The sequence below is a fragment of the Thamnophis sirtalis genome, unplaced genomic scaffold (genome assembly GCF_051295495.1).
Source record: "Thamnophis sirtalis isolate CommonGarterSnake01/CBP01778 unplaced genomic scaffold, rThaSir2_p1.2 scaffold_12, whole genome shotgun sequence".
Classification (NCBI taxonomy): Eukaryota; Metazoa; Chordata; class Lepidosauria; order Squamata; family Natricidae; genus Thamnophis; species Thamnophis sirtalis.
The window spans coordinates 29517445-29535017 of NW_028261392.1; the positions used below are offsets into that span (position 1 = coordinate 29517445).

General features: G+C 35.9%; 1 protein-coding gene across 2 annotated transcripts in view; it reads left to right on the forward strand.

Moving 5' to 3' along the window:
• Positions 1–17573, forward strand: part of LOC106543123 (uncharacterized) — a 34449-nt gene that overhangs the window by 8330 nt on the left and 8546 nt on the right. The window contains exons 3-7 of one of the 2 annotated variants that reach the window (XM_087726820.1): positions 4422–5334; positions 10195–10257; positions 10339–10443; positions 13738–13815; positions 17058–17138. In XM_087726820.1, coding sequence (XP_087582946.1) covers positions 4734–5334; positions 10195–10257; positions 10339–10443; positions 13738–13815; positions 17058–17138 — 928 coding nt within the window. In that variant the 5' untranslated portion in view covers positions 4422–4733. The remainder of the gene's footprint in view (positions 1–4421; positions 5335–10194; positions 10258–10338; positions 10444–13737; positions 13816–17057; positions 17139–17573) is intronic. The other variant, XM_014059034.2, reaches the window with a different exon arrangement.

The window sequence follows — 17573 nt, forward strand, 5'->3', positions numbered from 1 at the left end:
GCCTTTTTAGGTTTTTTCCCTATTTATTTTTTTATTTTATTCAAAGAAAAGTTAAAATATAAAACTCCAAAATGTTTTTAAAAAACAAAAAACACACAAAACAATTAAAACATTAAAAAGTTAATTAAACTCCCCAATATATACAAATATTATCTCCATAATTAAATACTTATTAGTAGATTAGTACAACATTAGTTCCCACATCTTGTAAAACAGCCTTCCCACTCAAATTTTTGAACTAGTAAATCCATTTGCGGTTCCACCACAAAAGCACGTAGGACAAAATCGCGCTCGACAAAAGCGCGCTGTGACGTCATCACAGCGCGACGAAAAAGATCGAAAAATGTAAAAATAAAGCGAAAACCTTACCCTAAGCCCCCCAAACCTAACCCTAAACCTAACCCTAAACCTAACTCTTAACCTAACCCTAAACCTAACCCTAAACCTAACCGTTAAAGTAACGAAAAACCTAACGCTAACCCTTATCCTAACCCTAACGCTAACGCTAACGCTCTAAAGCTAACCCTAACCCTTAACCTAACCCTAACCCTAACCCTAACCCTAACCCTTACCTTTATGTGAATCGGCTTGCTTTAATTTAATTTTTATTAATTTTTATTTGAATTTTTCGATCTTTTTCGTCGCGCTGTGATGACGTCAAACGCGCGATTTTGTCGATCGCGCTTTTGCCGTCCGCGCTTTTGACGGGTCACGTCCATTTGCAAATTAGTGACCTGTCAGCTATATACTATAATAATGACAATATAGTTAACAAGAACAATAATGCTAATAATACTAATACTATGAAGAAGAAGGAGAACTTAAAATTTTAGAATCCTCTGTTAACCAATTGTTAGTGTAAACATGTCACAGATCTATCCCAAAGCACCCCAAAATTTAAGAATAATTCATCCTGGATCAAATATCCATGTTTGTTTCTTAATGGCATCTCATCAATTGTTGTCTAATTACAGTAAATATAATAAATTCAATCTCTATAGTAGATCTATCTTCCCAACGAAGTCCAAATAGAAGTAGTTTTGAATTAAGGGTAATAAATCCATTCTCCAATCTCTCGCAGTCATCCTTGGAAAATATAATTTGTCATTTCTCTCTTCGATCAAGCTTCTGATTTACTTCTAAGTTACTTCTCCGCCTGTGAAGTCCCTATCTCTCTGGTCTATAACTTCCATATTAGAGTCCTTTTGTGAATTTAATTTATTCAAAGCTACGTGCTTCTGCATATTTCCCATTACCATCTCATCAACCTTTTTTTTAAAAAAAATATTTTCAACTAAAAGTTACACTTTACCAGCTAATCTTTTCAGCCACCTTGCTTGTCTATATTGTGATACATTGTTGCTTTGTGTAGTTTGACTTGGGAACAGAACACTGAAGCATAAGGAAACAGAAAGATATTTTCTGGATACTTCAAGACTGAAAGAAAAATTTAAAAGATATGAACTGCAAATATTTTGCAAATACAAAAAATGCAGTAACCTTGTGGTTGAGAGTTCAATATTAGTGTAAATCAAATGAAAGAACTTCCCCATCCCAAAACATATCATGCTTCCTTATGAGGAAAGCAAAGGTTATTCAAAAGAGCAACATAAATAAAAAGAAAAAAGAAAAAGCAGCTAGAGTCCAACAAAAGGTTAAAATAAATCAACATTCAACCAGTTGGTCAACTTTTAAAAGCCAAAACCAAAGTAAAATAATACATTAAAAAGGAAAAATTAATACCCAAGCTCGTTTAGAAAATAAGTTGCTGAAAGGAAGATGGATTTGCCCAATGACTTTCCGACTGCTCCCATAGGGAACTGGAATCTTCAAAAATCCCCTTCCCAGGTGAATCCATGGATGTCCAAAAGTCATCTTAGGTCATTCCTAAGTGCTCCCATTCAAATCCAGAGTGTAGCTCTGCCAGAGAACCAGCTAAATCAACAGACTGTCAGCAAGAGAGAAGAAAGGCTCTTACTGTGCAGCGGCCATTTTGGGAGGAGTCCTGCTGGCTCTGTAGTTTTTGACCAAAAGAGATACAATATCCAGTTTGGTCGTGATCTGTTAGTACAGAACATTGCCCGAAGCATACCATTACGGAGGTAGTTTACACTTCATACCCTACAGGCCTTGCCAGAACTAAAGGAAAGCTCTTTGGGGAATGGCAGAGAGCTTACAATGCATTTATGGTGCATCAAAACAAACAATAGCAATTTTAGTCCAAGAATGTCTCCTCAGGAAATGTCAAGGTGATTGGGATGATCAAATCACAGCCATGCCAGAAGCAGTTAGATCAGTGGTGGGTTGCAGGTAGTACACCCCAGTACAGATGTAGCGGAGCCTGCCCGGAGCACCAGGTACCGTTCCAGGTACAGTGCTCTGGAAGGCCCACCCACCCGCGCTCCTTACCTGTCTTTAAAGCCTTTGGCACTTATGTGCATGGCGCATACAGCGCCTGCGCAACACTCCACCAAGCAGCTGGAGCATTGCGGAGGCTTGCGGAGGCGTCACTGGAAGGTAAGACATATGCACGGGCTGCACGCATGTGTGCGCATACGCCACACCCGTTCATGTGGAGGACGCCAGGCCCCGTTGCAACCGTATCAGTTGCAATGGGATTCGGAACCCACCAGTGAGTTAGATGGTTAGCTTCCTTAGATATCAAATTACAACATCTATCCTATTGCAACTATGGGAGCATATTATAGCAATTTTATCAGGGTTTTACCCTAATTTAATAATTTATCTCATCTAGTATTGTTCACATACTTTATATACATGTAATTGCTGATGCTTTATTTAAACTTATATTTGTGTTTGTGCTTATAATGTGTTTTATCAGTGTTGTATATAAATGATTGAATGGCCTCTGTAGATGTCATATGCCCATGGCCAACCTATGGCACACATGCCACAGGTGGCACCCAGGGACATATCTGCCAGCATGCAAGCAGTCAGCTCTAGCGTGAATGTACACTCTGGCCAGCTGATTTTCAGCCTTCCCAGGGGGTGGGGGACACCATTTTTCGCCCTGCCCAGGCTTCAGGAAAGCCTCTGGAGTCTGGAGGGTGAAAAACAGGCCCAACAGCCCTACTGGAAGTTCAGAAATGATCAATTTCCAGCTTCTGGGGGGCCAGAGGAGGTAGTTTTCTCTCTCCCCAGGCTTCCAGAAAGCCTCTGGAGCCTGGGGAGGGTGAAAAACAGACCCAATGGACCTAGTTCATTTCTGAACTTCCGGTAGGCCCATTGGGACCGTTTTTCACCCTCCCCAAGCTCCAGAGGCTTTCCTGGAGCCTGGGGAAGGCAAAAACGGCCTTCCCCAGTCCCCCCATAGGAAATACCAAGCTCAGCTTGGAAGTGAGCAGGAGCGTGGAGGAGGGGTCGTGCGCGCATGCACATGTGGGGGCATGCTTTGCATTATGGATGCTGGCACAAGCGTGGGCTGTCACGCACTCGCGCTTGCATTTTTGGCACCCAACAACAAAAAGGTTAGTCATCACTGCCATATGCTAAATAAATTAATAACCATTGGTTTGGTGGTTTCCGAAGGGAATGAATTACATTCATGGTGAATGGATCCATCAAAGACAATAGTTATAATGACCATGTGTATCTTTCAGGCAGGATCTTCTACACCAAAGTTTTTTTCAGTTCTGAGACACCACTATTTTTTGTTTTTGTGCAAATTAATTCTTAGATTGCTTCTCCCCTAACTACACAGCTTGTTTAATATTATTATTTTTAAATATATTAAATTGTTTGAAAATTTTCATGCCAGCTACAAAAATGCAAGCCTCTGTCAACAATTACTGTTGAGTGTTTGGAGGTTTAATTATATACCTTAATCACTACAGCTAGGAATAGAAACCTATCATTTTGCATTGATGTGGTATTACATGAAATAACTGCCACTTATGGATGCAATCTTGAACAAGTGGTATGGTTTTAATAATTCAGTAGGACTTTATAGTACCAATAAATATGTTTATGAGTTCAGCTATAATTATAAATTCTCCAGGCAGGAGCATGCCCTATATATTGCAAAAACATTTTATAAGAATACTTCTTTGAGTTTTATAATTTGCAGTTTGTTATTTTGCTTTACTTCTTACAAACCAGAAGTTGGTAGCTCTTATTTTTAGTATTCTTATAGCATCCTGGCAGACTTCACATGTATTATATTCAATATTTCATGTGTAGCTTATTGAGCATGTCCTTATTAGAAAACTGATTAAAAGGGTATTCAAGATGATAACTTACTTAAAGACATATTTAGCCACAGATTTAAAATAAACATTTTCTAGTCAATGCAAATAGTTTTGACTAGACTAGTTATTAAATAATAACACTTTTAATTCCTGTTATGCTTTAATTTGTATGTCTTCGCTTATATGTATTCTTACTGATTATTTCATTTGCAGATCGTCAAATCCAAGTTCTGCACCAAAAGAATTTGATGCATGAACATGAAATCACAGAAAAACAAAGCAAAACATTCACTGAAACCATGAATTTGGTAAAAGGCAGGTAGTCATTGTGGTGGGCATTGGTGATCTTTTTGTGGAAAAGGCCATGTATTCTCTCTCAGTAACACTACAATTGTGTTTTCACTCTGGGACACCTTAATCTAAAACCCAATTATCTGGAAACCTATCCCTCTCATATGTTTTCCATGCAAAATACCCATGAATCACAATATCAATAATGTCACATGAATTATAATTGTAAACTGCATGATTAATGCAGAGTATTCTGCTGGAATTTTTAACATATACAACTATATTTTTTCAGGATCCTCTGTAAAAGAGAACGCAAGTCCTAGTAGCCTAACAGCAAAAGAAAGACTGTTCCCCAATAGCAATTCAGTGCTGATGGGTAACAAGGCTTACAAGATTTCCCCAAATACTCCAGTGAGACATAATAAAGTGAAGGGTGGAGGATCTGAAGAGGATGGCAAGGAAGGGGCTTTGCTTCCTGACTTGAAACAGGACAAAACTGCTGATAATAATGGTGGCAGATCATTAAGAACAACTAACATTACTGTAAGATTTCATTCTCCCGACAATTCAAGTGAAACTCAGATTGACATTTACAATTTAAAAGATTCAAGAGAGGCCCCTGAAGTTCATATTGTAGCCAACAACATTATTAACCAAGGCCTTAAAATGGATTCAGTAGTATTAAAAGACAATGGTATGCAAGTGATAGTAAATAGTTCAGTGAATAAGAAAATGAAGCATATTAAAGGGAGAAGAAAAACTCCAATAAAACTTGATGGTGGAATTACAGGAGAGAGCACACCCAGGAGCAGTAAGACAAGTCATCCTGCAACAGGTAAAGACTTTTTTTTAAAAAAAGGATTTCACCTTAAAGTGATTATAGAGTTGCACTATTATAATTGTTGCTATGGTATTTGGGGAATTAAATTGAGCTGAATGCAATTATACATTTTGTTATATAGCTTCTAATACGAGTTCTTATTATGATGTTGCTTATGTCATTCCTTTCTACAACAATTTTATGAAATGTTCTATTATGATGACTCTTATTACTGTGGCGTTGAATCTGAAAGGGAATTGTTGAAAGTTTTGCGATCACCATCTTCTCACTAGGATCCTCAAAACACAACTTAAAAACATAAATGCAACAATATAGTAAAATCAATACATTTCAAAAGCAAAATGGAAAGAGAAATTGACCCTTTATTGAAACTAGCCAAAGAAGAACATTTAAATCTCTGCAAAGCAACCATTTTCTACTGTTTCCCTAAAATTTAGTAAAAACAACTTCTTAGAAAAGAGTCTGGCTTGTGTGGTCAAAAACCTCTTTATAATGAGATGCAAGAAGGATGAAGCGTATATTGGTCAAAGCTAGTATTTAAGTTTAACTGGAAATGATTTGTACCTTAGAATAGTTGAGTCAAAATAGTTTTACATATTTTAAAGTGCACAGAGCTGGCCAGCATGTTTTAGTTGTGCCTTTGAACATTCTTCAATAGAAGCCATTTAGCATGATCAATGATATATCAAAGATCACATTCAGATTATGGCGATCTTTCAGAATTTACTTGTAGAACCATCTGTCCCCTATGGTTTCAGCCTGCCCTAGATTTGACAATGTGGATATGCTCCACATCCCCCAGAGAAGCAGTATTGTCTAGTGAGCCCTTGGAAGCATGCCTTTTCTGTCATAGTGCATGCCTTATAGAATGGCCTCCCCTCAGAATATGAAGATGGCCCTGGCTCTGTTGGCTTACAGGAAAGTGGTGAAGACCAGACTTTTGCCTTAGGCACTGGGGCTGGGATGTTGATAGAAGGTGTTTATGGGGTGGTAAGTAAACAATGCATTTTTATTAGGGCCTCAGTGTGGGCTTTTTGTTTTAAATTATTGTTTCATTGTACTGTGTTTAAGTGCCACAGTGGCCTAGAAGTGAAGGCACTTGCCTCTCACTCAGAAGATTGAGAGTTCAATCCTAGGCAGCGACAGATGTTTCTCCATCAAGTTGCAAAGAAAAAATATCTGCTGTGAACTCCATGTAGGTGTCAGAAAGGGCATCCAGCCAATAAACACTCAGCTCCATTCAATTGTCCCATTCCCAGCCCAAAACAAAGGATTACAGGGTTGTAAAAAGAAAAAAAATATTGTGTGTTTATTTGCTGCCCAAAGTTTGATAGATGATTGGCTATATACATGGATGGATGGATGGATGGATGGATGGATGGATGGATGGATGGATGGATGGATGGATGGATGGATGGATGGATAGATAGATAGATAGATAGATAGATAGATAGATAGATAGATAGATAGATAGATAGATAGATAGATAGATACCTTCCTATAGATGAGTTACAAGTTACAAGTTAAAATTAAAGCAGCTTTCTCTTTCACTTGGAAATTTCCAATAAAATATTATTTTATTAATTTATTTTTATTATACTTCAAATTTTAACTACTATGGGCAGTGTACAATATTATCAATAAAGTTAAATGTTAAAATCAGGATAATTTAGAATTAAAAGTTTTAAAATTATAAAAACAACACTGAAAATTTCAGAAGGTGAAGAATTCCAAGATGGAGAGTTAACAATTGTTAATACAGGTGGTGGAGGTGGGTGTTTTTCATGGTCAGGTCAGCCAGTCCCATTGTTGTTTGGGCCACTGTGTCCCACATGCAAGGTTACATAGCCAGGTTTTGACTGGCCAGAAGATTGTGGGCTTTCCTCACTTCTGAGGGCACGGTGTTCTATAAATCAGGGGCAATAGCAGAGAAGGCTCTCTTCTTAAACCAGTTGAAATACTTTGACTGATGGAGTCTGTAGCCCATCTTTCCCGCCTATTAGATAGAAATCCAGAAATCTCTACTTTAAATTATTTTTAGATGTGAGTTTACCAAATAGCCTGATTAGGTATTCTGAATAGAAGAACAGAATTGGAAGGGACTTTGAAGGGCTTCTAGTCCAACTTCCTGCTCAAGCACGAGGCCTGGACAAATGGCTATCTAATAACAACTTTTGAATGCAAGCCGCTTCATTTATTAATTGTTCTCATTATCAGGAAATTTCTCCTTTTCTTTCTCCTTATCTCTAGGTTAGTTCTCTCCTTGATTATTTTCCATCCATTGCTTCTTGTTGTGCCTTCAGGTGTTTTGGAGAATAGGTTGATCCCCTTCTTTGTGGCAGCCACTTAGATATTGGGAAACTGCTATCATGTTCCCCAAGTCCTTCTTTTCATTAAACTAGACATACCAATTCCTGCAACATTCTTATGTTTTAGCTTCCAGTCCCCTGATCTTGTTGCTTTTCTCTGCACTCTTTTTAGCGTTTCAACTTTTTTTTTATATTGTAGTGACCAAAACTAGATGCAATATTCCACATGTGGCCTTACCAAAGCATTATAAAGTGGTTCCAACACTTCATGTGATCTTGATTTTATCCCTCTGTTAATGCAGCCTAGGACTGTGTACTTTTTGACAGCTGCAGCACACTGCTGGCTCATATTTAAGTGATTGTCCCCTAGGACTCCAAGATCCGTCATACAATTACTGCAGTGGTGGGTTGCCAATTTTTTTACTACCATTTCAGGCATGCGACGCTTCTGCGCATGTGCAGAAGTGTCCAGGAGGGTAGGCAGAGCCACCTGCCGCCACTACTACCAGTTCGGCTGATCCAGGCTGAATCACTGCCATTAAATGCACAGTTACTACCTAACCTATACCTGTGCAGTTAATTATTATATGGCAGATATAACTTGTAAATTTTGTGTCCAAGCTATCATTACTTACTGTATGTTCATTTGTTTGGATAAATTTGCTTTGTATGAATAGATGCCAAGTGTATGAAATAAGGAAGAAATCATTTTTTCTGAAGTAAATGTAATGCAGTTCATTAATTATTACTAACTTTTTTCTGTTACTCTCTACATTTTTCATGAAAGTACAGTGCCTTGAACTACATTAACAAGATCTTTAATGCAAAGAGTTTATAAGTAGTATATGTTTGTAGAATGAAGGTTATAGTAAATCTACTTGTCCTACATGTACATATATTTGATAACATCATACGACTCCCTGTGGTTCAGAAGAATCCAAAAATCCTTTTCATTTTGAACCTAGAACCTAGAAACAGAATATAATACTCTAAATAATGTTATTTCCATTTATGAATGTATCCTGTGAAAGATCCTTTTTTCCTATTTTTAAAAGACATGCAGTCAAATATTTGGTTTTTATTTTCTGCTAAGCTCCTGTGTAGAGAAAAAAGTAGAATTACAGACTACAGTTTATCTTGTTACGTCAGTACAGTAGTTATTCATACATTTTAAGAAATGATTTACTTTGTGTATCTACAATTCTGAAATCATTAAAAAATAGTAATATAGAAAAAATATTCAAGTCTACTTGCTGAAGATAGCAGTCACAAAGATTAGAAAAATATTTGAATGCATATGAGTGTTATACTCATTTTTCTTTAATCACTCATAATTATTTTAAAAAAAGATGAGCATTTGCCATCTGATGGCTGATTTTGACTTTGATATTTCTGTGGCAGCTTGGCAAATTTTCAAGTATTAGGCTATGTGTGTCATGGATATAAATAATAAAAAAGTAGTCAAAATCTAGTAAGACATGGCAAATTTGAAAGGTTTAATCCATTAAAGTGTACATTGTCCTTAATTGAAGGAAATTACAGACATCACCTATGGTTCTTGCCCATACCATATGTTGCTGCTTTTATGCTCTTTCTCTATCACATATATCATACAGTACATCAGATTTTATTACTTGTTGTAATGGGAAAAAAATATTTCCTATTAGGCCAGAGCAATGCTTCTCAAAATTAGCAACTTACTGTCTTGGGAATTTTCGGAGTTGAAATCCACATAAGTTGTCATGATTAAAATAGTCATAGGTAAAGATAAAAGTTCCCCTCGCACATATGTGCTAGTTGTTCCCGATTCTAGGGGGTGGTGCTAATCTCTGTTTCAAAGCTGAAGAGCCAGCGCTGTCTGAAGACATCTCTGTGGTCATGTGGATGGCATGATTAAACGCTGTTATCTTCCCACCAAGGTGGTCCCTATTTTTGTACTTGCATTTTTACATGCTTTCAAATTGCTAAGTTGGCAAAAGCTGGAACAAGTAATGGGAGCTCACTCTGTTACGCAGCACTAGGGATTCAAACCACCGAACTGCCAACCTTTCTGATCGACAAGCTCAATGTCTTAGCCACTGAGCCACTATATCCTTAAAATAAAAATACACATACCCTTATTTTCTTATGAGATATTTTTTTTTTGTAAAAGCCACATGCAATTAACTGATTAACTTGTGTTTTATTATGTAATGTGCATTTCAGTGAGCAGTTAGTCACTTGCCTAGCTCAATTTACACTAGCTTTATCAGATCAAATTATCCTGTGTTACCTATAGTGCTAGTAAGGAAGTAAATACAATTAATCTGGGTGCTTATAAATCTTTTCTATTTGTGTACTATACTATTTATATTTTCCTTACAGAATTATTTCCTTTTACAGGACTCTCAAAATGTCTTTCTTCATTGCTATTCAGTGTAGCTTTTATACAGGTTTATTACTCCAAAATTTATATAATTATAGTATTTTTATAATTTGTAAAAGTATTCTTTTTAAAAGATCCTTATGAGATTGAGTCTTAATATATATTTATGTTTTATTTCAGATGTCCCTGAACCTTTTACTTATCAGATGTGGGTATTAAATCAAATTCTACAATCACTGAGGGGTAAATATGGATTCTATTGAATAAATTGTTGGATAATTTGTGTAATCAGAATTAGTCAGTCTTTATTTTTGCAATTTACAGCTCAAAGTGCACATGGAGGCAATTCGCAAAGCACAATCAATGAACAGACAAAAATCTCTGTAAAAGAACTGGAATACATATTAAATGAGCAAAACAAAGAGACTGGTACATCTTTTGCTTTCGTTTGTATAATAAATGTATTCTTATATCTGAGTTTATTCTATAAATCAAATGGCTTCCCAGAGATTTTTAAACTAGGATTTCATATATAACAACCATAAGTTATATGTTGACAAGCAGTTCAGATGAAAGGGCTTGAAGGTTCATGTTAGGCAGTAGATTGAATTTCAGGACTAAATACAATGTTTCTGATTTTATTTTGACAAGTTAGTTAGATTGGTGCCATTGAGTTTGGTTCAACTCTTACTAGCCTCTGTGGACAAATGATCAACATTTCATCTGTCTTTAGCAGTAACAAGTTTCTGTTTGAAAGGATGTCCAGTAATCTCTTTAATTCTCACCCTAAGACTAACTTTTTCCATTGTCTTCTCTTTCTTGTATTTCCCTTCACTTTGCCAAAAAAAAAAAAATTCTAGCCTATCATCTGGTCATATCATATGCCCAAAGTATAAGTTTCTGTTTGCCATTCATCACCTCAAGGGAGCAGTCAGCCTTTATTTAGTCAAAGATTGATTGGTTGGATGTCCTTGCAATCCATGATACTCTTAGTAATTGTCTCCAAATCCATAAGTCAAAGGCATCCATCTTTCTCTTGTTCTTTCTCAGTCACCAACCTTAAAGGCCATACATTACCACTGAAAAGATCATTGCTTTAACTATTCTGATTGTATTATCATTGAAATATCCTTATCTCCATGATCTTAAATGAATTTGTCATGACATCCTTCTGCAGGACTAATGACCTCATTATTTCTCTAGCATACTGCCCATTCTTGGGCTAAGAAAATGAAACAATATGCCATCTTTATTTCTTATTCTCAAATGTAAGTTCAGGAAGTATACTTTGGTATTATTATTTGACATTATCTTCAATAGTTATTTTTGTCTTAATATGGATTTTACATTTTTTTAATTTTATTTTCATGTTGAGTTTTTTTCATGGTGAGGTTATGTCATCCACATACTGTATAGTATAGGAAAATTTTTCCAATCTACAATTTTTATTTCAGGTGATATCTCTTCCAAGTATGCTATTCTTGTGATATATTTCTTATATAAATTAACCTGAAATGCATACTTTACTCACTCCCTTTTCTATTCTGAATTCCCCTGTCAGAGCTAACCTCACAACTAGAATTAAGACAGATTGATTTAGAACAAAAACCACCTCTATTTTGCTAGGATATAGTTGAAGACAATTAACATGTTGATGTTACCTCAAAATCAATAGACAACCTCATGTAGCTGTTGAAAAACATGGACTATCTGTAGGATCTCACAGTGGAGCCAAAAACAAACCCAGAAATTTCATCATCCCTAAATAAAGGAATTTAGAGCTGACATTGAGGAAGATAGGGAAGACTACTAAGGGGGAAGGAAGAAAGGAGTCATTAAGGAGGTACCTGAAAAAGAGATTACATAATCTGGAGACTGAAGCAAATGTGATAAAAAATGAAAATAACTTTGCCTTGATTTTTTTTAAGGAACAAAGAGAAACTTGAACAAACTTTAGATATTCCCTTAACTATATTCTACATCAGAGGTGTCAAACTTGTGGCCTACGGGTTGGATGTGTCATGGGCGGGCCTCAGCTCCAGTTGGTTTGGCAAAGAGGGGAAAAGTCCTGATACATCATGCGATGGTGCAGTGATGACATGAGTTTGATACCACTGTTCTATATCAATAAAGTAGCAACTCCTGGAATCTTTGGGGTACTTTTTTTTACCTGACCTACAGTATTTTGAAGGACTGAGACCTGACTGAAACTGCCTCTCAGAAACTAGTGGAACCTCGAGGGCAGAATTTCAATAAACCTCAATCCTTCCAGGTGCTTCAATAGGCTGCCATAGTCAGTGCTAATGCTGCCAAGAGATCTTATACTCTCTCCTTTCAGATCTGAGCAAAATGGCTGAACTGAGAGATTGCCTTTACAAAATCATTCACATATTTCAGAGCAAGTGGTATTCCGTCCGTCATCAAGAAGGAAAGTATTCTTCTGATGTCCCTCCGCTGTTTTTGAAGCCTATCTCATTTCATTCTTTAGTTAATGGCCATGTTCTTTGCAAGATCTAAAACAAAGCTTTGCCTCAATGTGGAATAAATAAACTGGCAATGTGCTTATTCTATTGTCCTCTTTTTTATAGGTATATCCATCAATTTTGCAAATGCCTAAGCTATATTCCATTTAATTCTTCAATTCTCTAACAGCTTTAGAAGAGTTCTGTGGGCCTAATATTTTCATATTTAATGCTAGTCAACTTCTTGTTTTTTCCTAATTTTTGAGCAATCAGTTCCTGAATATATTCTCTGCTTACAAATGTTTGTCAGTTTATAATCCCATTTGTAAAGGGTTTTAATGTAGTCTTTCCATCTTTCTTTAATCTTCTTCGCCTCAGCTTTCCTTCATTATTTATTTTGAGTGTTTCTAACTTTGCTATAAATTTTCATCTGATTTTTCAGTTCTTAATAAGAACTTTCATTTTCCTTTTTTCTATTTTTCTATTTGCTGATGTTGAGTGAAATGTATTTGTTTGTCCTTTCTTGCTTGACATTGAAAGACTGTGTTTTTAATTATTGTATGCCATTTTCATTGCCCAGGGCTTTCATCTTCTGCCTTTCCCTGGCTATCATGATAGCTTTTTTTCTGAAAGCCACTTGAATCTGTTCCTTTTTAAAATTCTAAGAATATATTTTTCTGCTTTGGTATTCAGGATATTGATATCTTTTTCTTTTTTTCTTTCATCTCCTTTCATAGCTTTCTTCACAAAGTAAGCTTACTAAATCTATTCCTTGCTTTGTCCTTACATTCCAATGTCTTATCCAGGTAGTATCTTGCTGACACATTTATGTGTAAAATAATTCTTATTTTACAATCTGAACTTCGAATTGTCCTGGTAATTACACTGCGTTTTCTGTTTTGTGTTCCCTATTTTGTAGGCTTCGTAATTTAGATGCAGCACATCCTGTTATGTCCAACTATAAAATTTGTACTAGTTTCTACTGTGTATACTTTTTGAGTAAACCTGCTTAGGGTTGTACTGCTAAATTCTTATATATTAAGATACACTTTAAGATTAAAATATTTGTCTAGGATATTTTTAGAATGTTTGAGTAATATCTGGTGTACTTCTGTGTAGAAAGTAATATTTTAACATTATTTATTCTTATAGGACAATTGATGGCAGTTGATGTTTATTTAACTAATATTGTCATTCTTACTGTGCTTAATCAAAGTAAAAATGAATGTTAATTTAACCTTTGATATCTTGAAAATCCAAGGACAGAAGCCTTTATTTAGTGACGAAATGCAAACATTAGTAATGAAAAATATTCTTCAGAAATTAAAGAAATATACAGGTAAATCATACTGCACAGCCTAATATTATGATGACATGTTCTTTCTCACTATATGTAACATATTAGATACCAAGAGTTGTCCAAATGATAAAGGGAAAGTCTACAAAGCAATATTTGTTTTGATGGTGGAGATATGCTAAGGTTATTATTACCTGTGCATTTCTAAATGGAAATATGTAAAGTCAATTAATATTTACTAGTACTGCCTTAGCTTGTCATTTTATTTTAAGCAAAGTAAATAAACACTTGGATACTGAGCTAATGTAATTGCAGTGTTTCTCTCCTGTTCACTGTGCCATGGTTTGTAGTTGTTACTTGAAGCCTAGCTTATCTAGTTAGAGCTATTGTCTGCTTAATACAGCTGTTCTCTGCTTCCATCAGTTCGACTTGGAATTATTATTTTTTTTCATTTGAGGTAGGGCATTGCGTCTATAACTCGCTCTGCTCATTTCAGAATTCTTTTCAAAATCTGCCTCTGATATGCAGTTTAGGAGCTCTGCCAAGCTGCAAGGCTCAAGGCATCACCACAGCAACTGCAGTGCTTGTTTGTGTAAAATGCCTTGATGAGGTGTGGAAGAAAGCGGGGGGGTATAGAAATCAGTGAACAAATCAGAGTTACCTTTGCAATCAGACCACACATATCACCCCATTTGTAGCTTTTCGGATAGGTGGTGAGATCGAAGAGAAAGAGACAAACTACTTACTCTTGCTTGTATTTTCCCTCCTCCCCATTATTATCCAGACTGATTTTGTGTAGTGACACTGACAACAGTGTCTTTTGTGTGCAAAAGGTGATAGATTTTTTTCATCATTTTCAATTTCATAATAACTTCATTCCTCTATACTTAGTTTGCTTATCCAACTTCCCTTTTTCATTTTCCATTCTTTCTCATTTCCATAACACTAAATACTTCCTAAGCTTTCAATTATATTCAGTTATTTGCATTTAGACCCCCTTTCTAATTAATGTTTCTGTCCTACAGTTATAATTGTTCAGTAAATTGTTTAATAGCGGTATGTTATTTTGTTCTTTCTTCTTGTATTTTGCCCTTACAAGCAGTATTTTCCACCATCCTACTTAGTTGTCAACTATTAGTTGTCAACTAATAGGTAACTTATATGGTATATAAATTAAATTTAAATTAGACAGCGTTATCTGAGATTCAGGGTAGATAGCTTGAGAGCAGATGTCAATCACATTACATTTTATATATATATATAAATAAAGGGAGACTAGTATAGAAATATTTCAAGCTATTTAGCTCTCATCAGCTAGCCATACCCTTACTGGGATTCGAACCTGTGCTGTATTGCATCTTAGGCAAACGTCTTAGCCATTATGCCACAGGTCTCCTTCTTATCAGCTGAAGCCAGGGAAGAAGGTATATATTTAGTGTCACAACCCCTGGTAAGCACAAATAAAACACAAATATAACAAAGGCAACAGTAAAAATATTGGGTTTCTGTCGGACTCTTGTGACGAGCTAATTGACAGATGATGGAAGCAGTTAGCTTCCATCATTGGGGCTTACCAGGGGTTGTGACACTAAATATATACCTTCTTCCCTGGCTTCAGCTGATAAGGAGGAGACCTGTGGCATAATGGCTAAGACGTTTGCCTAAGATGCAATACAGCACAGGTTCGAATCCCAGTAAGGGTATGGCTAGCTGATGAGAGCTAAATAGCTTGAAATAGATCTATACTAGTCTCCCTTTATTTATTTATCAGCACAAATAAAACACACACACACACACACACACACACACATATATATACATATATATACATATATACATATATACATATATACACATACACATACACATACACACACACACACACACACACACACACACACACATATATCAATAGTGACAGTTTAGGATTAAAATATTTCACAATGATATATACATATGCACACACACACACACACACACACACACACACACACACACACACACACACACATATATATATATATATATATATATATATATATATATATATATATATATAATTGTGAAATATTTTAATCCTAAACTGTCACTATTGCAAAATCAATAGTCATATAAATTGATGAAAATAAATGAGTAATGTTCATTAAAATTTATTGAGCACATTGGGAAATGGAAAAGTGTTCAAAGTACAAAGTTGATTAGAGCAAAATAAAGTGTACTGGAAACAGCCAGCACTGATTTCTAATAAATGTACTTCATGCACTTATAAATTTTCCATATATTTTATCCCATTCCAACAAAGAGCAAAGCAGTGCAGGCACTTTAAAACCCATTTTAAGGAAAAATGATTCAAGATCTACTTCACCAATTTCTATAAAATGTGAACAATTCATGCCCTTGTGATTGACTAGCAATTCAAAACACTTTATATCATTCTGATGAAAAGCAAAATAAACATTATTAGGCACCTGTGTTTTTCCATGTTGGATAATGAGGAGGAGAACTTGGAATCACATTCCAGAATGGAGCAGCTACTCTCCTGAGCCTGACCTTAAGGCAGGGTTGTCCAAACTTGGGAACTTTAAGGCTTGTGGACTTCAACTCCCAGAATCCCCAGCCAGCGGCTGGCTGGGGAATTCTGGGAGTTGAAGTCCACAAGCCTTAAAGTTCCCAAGTTTGGACACCCCTGCCTTAAGACAAGTGGGATGGCCTATACAGACTAGAATAAAGTTACTGTTCCAAGGCTCTCACATCAATTCTCCCTTCCAAGCGTTCGTAACTGTAAATCACGGAGTTCCTGGTTTCACTGAGCTTGGTCATTTGGTTACCCTTACAAAGTATTTTTTTAATAATATCTCAAAAGTAATTAAGCTAAGCACTATCCACTATTTGCTGATGAGGTGGTTATTAAAACATTATTTATTTATTTCAATGGCTATGCTAGAACAAAATGAGAGTTTGGTGTAGATCAGGCTAGAAACCAGGAAACCATGACTTCTAGTTCCACCTTCAGCATCAAGCCAGCTGGGTTACCTTGGGCCAATCACTGTCTCTCAGCTCTAGGAAAAAGAAGGCAATTGTAAATTGCCTTCTGAAAAACCTTGCTAAGAAAACTGTAGGGACTTGTCCAAGCAGTCAGTCACCAGGAGTCAGTCAACACTGACTTGAACACATCTAAACCAACCAATCCATTGGTCAATCAATCAATCAATCAATCAATCTTAGTAGCTTTCCAGTGTGGATGCTTAAATGAATCACAATTTCATCTCTTGTTAATGCTAAAGGTCAGAATACTACACCAGCTGTTAAAAGCAAGACACAGATGTTTATGGAAGAGTTTCCGTCAAAAGAATCTCAAGTTCTAGGTAAACTCATTTTACAGTGCTGCTGAATAGATTTCTAATAATGCTCAGTAGTTAAATGTTGTCAAGTAATTCCAATAAAATGATGAGGGCTGGGGCTGGGGTTGGTTAATCGATCCAAAGAAGCGTAAGGGGTGTTAAAAAAAAGAAGGAAAGATGTCCATGATCACATAACTGAATTTGTCATGACATCCTTCTGCAGGACTAATGACCTCATTATTTCTCCAGCATACTGCCCATTCTTGGGCTAAGAAAATGAAACAATATGCCATCTTTATTTCTTATTCTCAAATGTAAGTTCAGGAAGTATACTTTGGTATTATTATTTGACATTATCTTCAATAGTTATTTTTGTCTTAATATGGATTTTACATTTTTTAAATTTTATTTTCAGGGGCAGGGCTTTGATTATACAATGGCAGTTGCCATCTTTCTGGA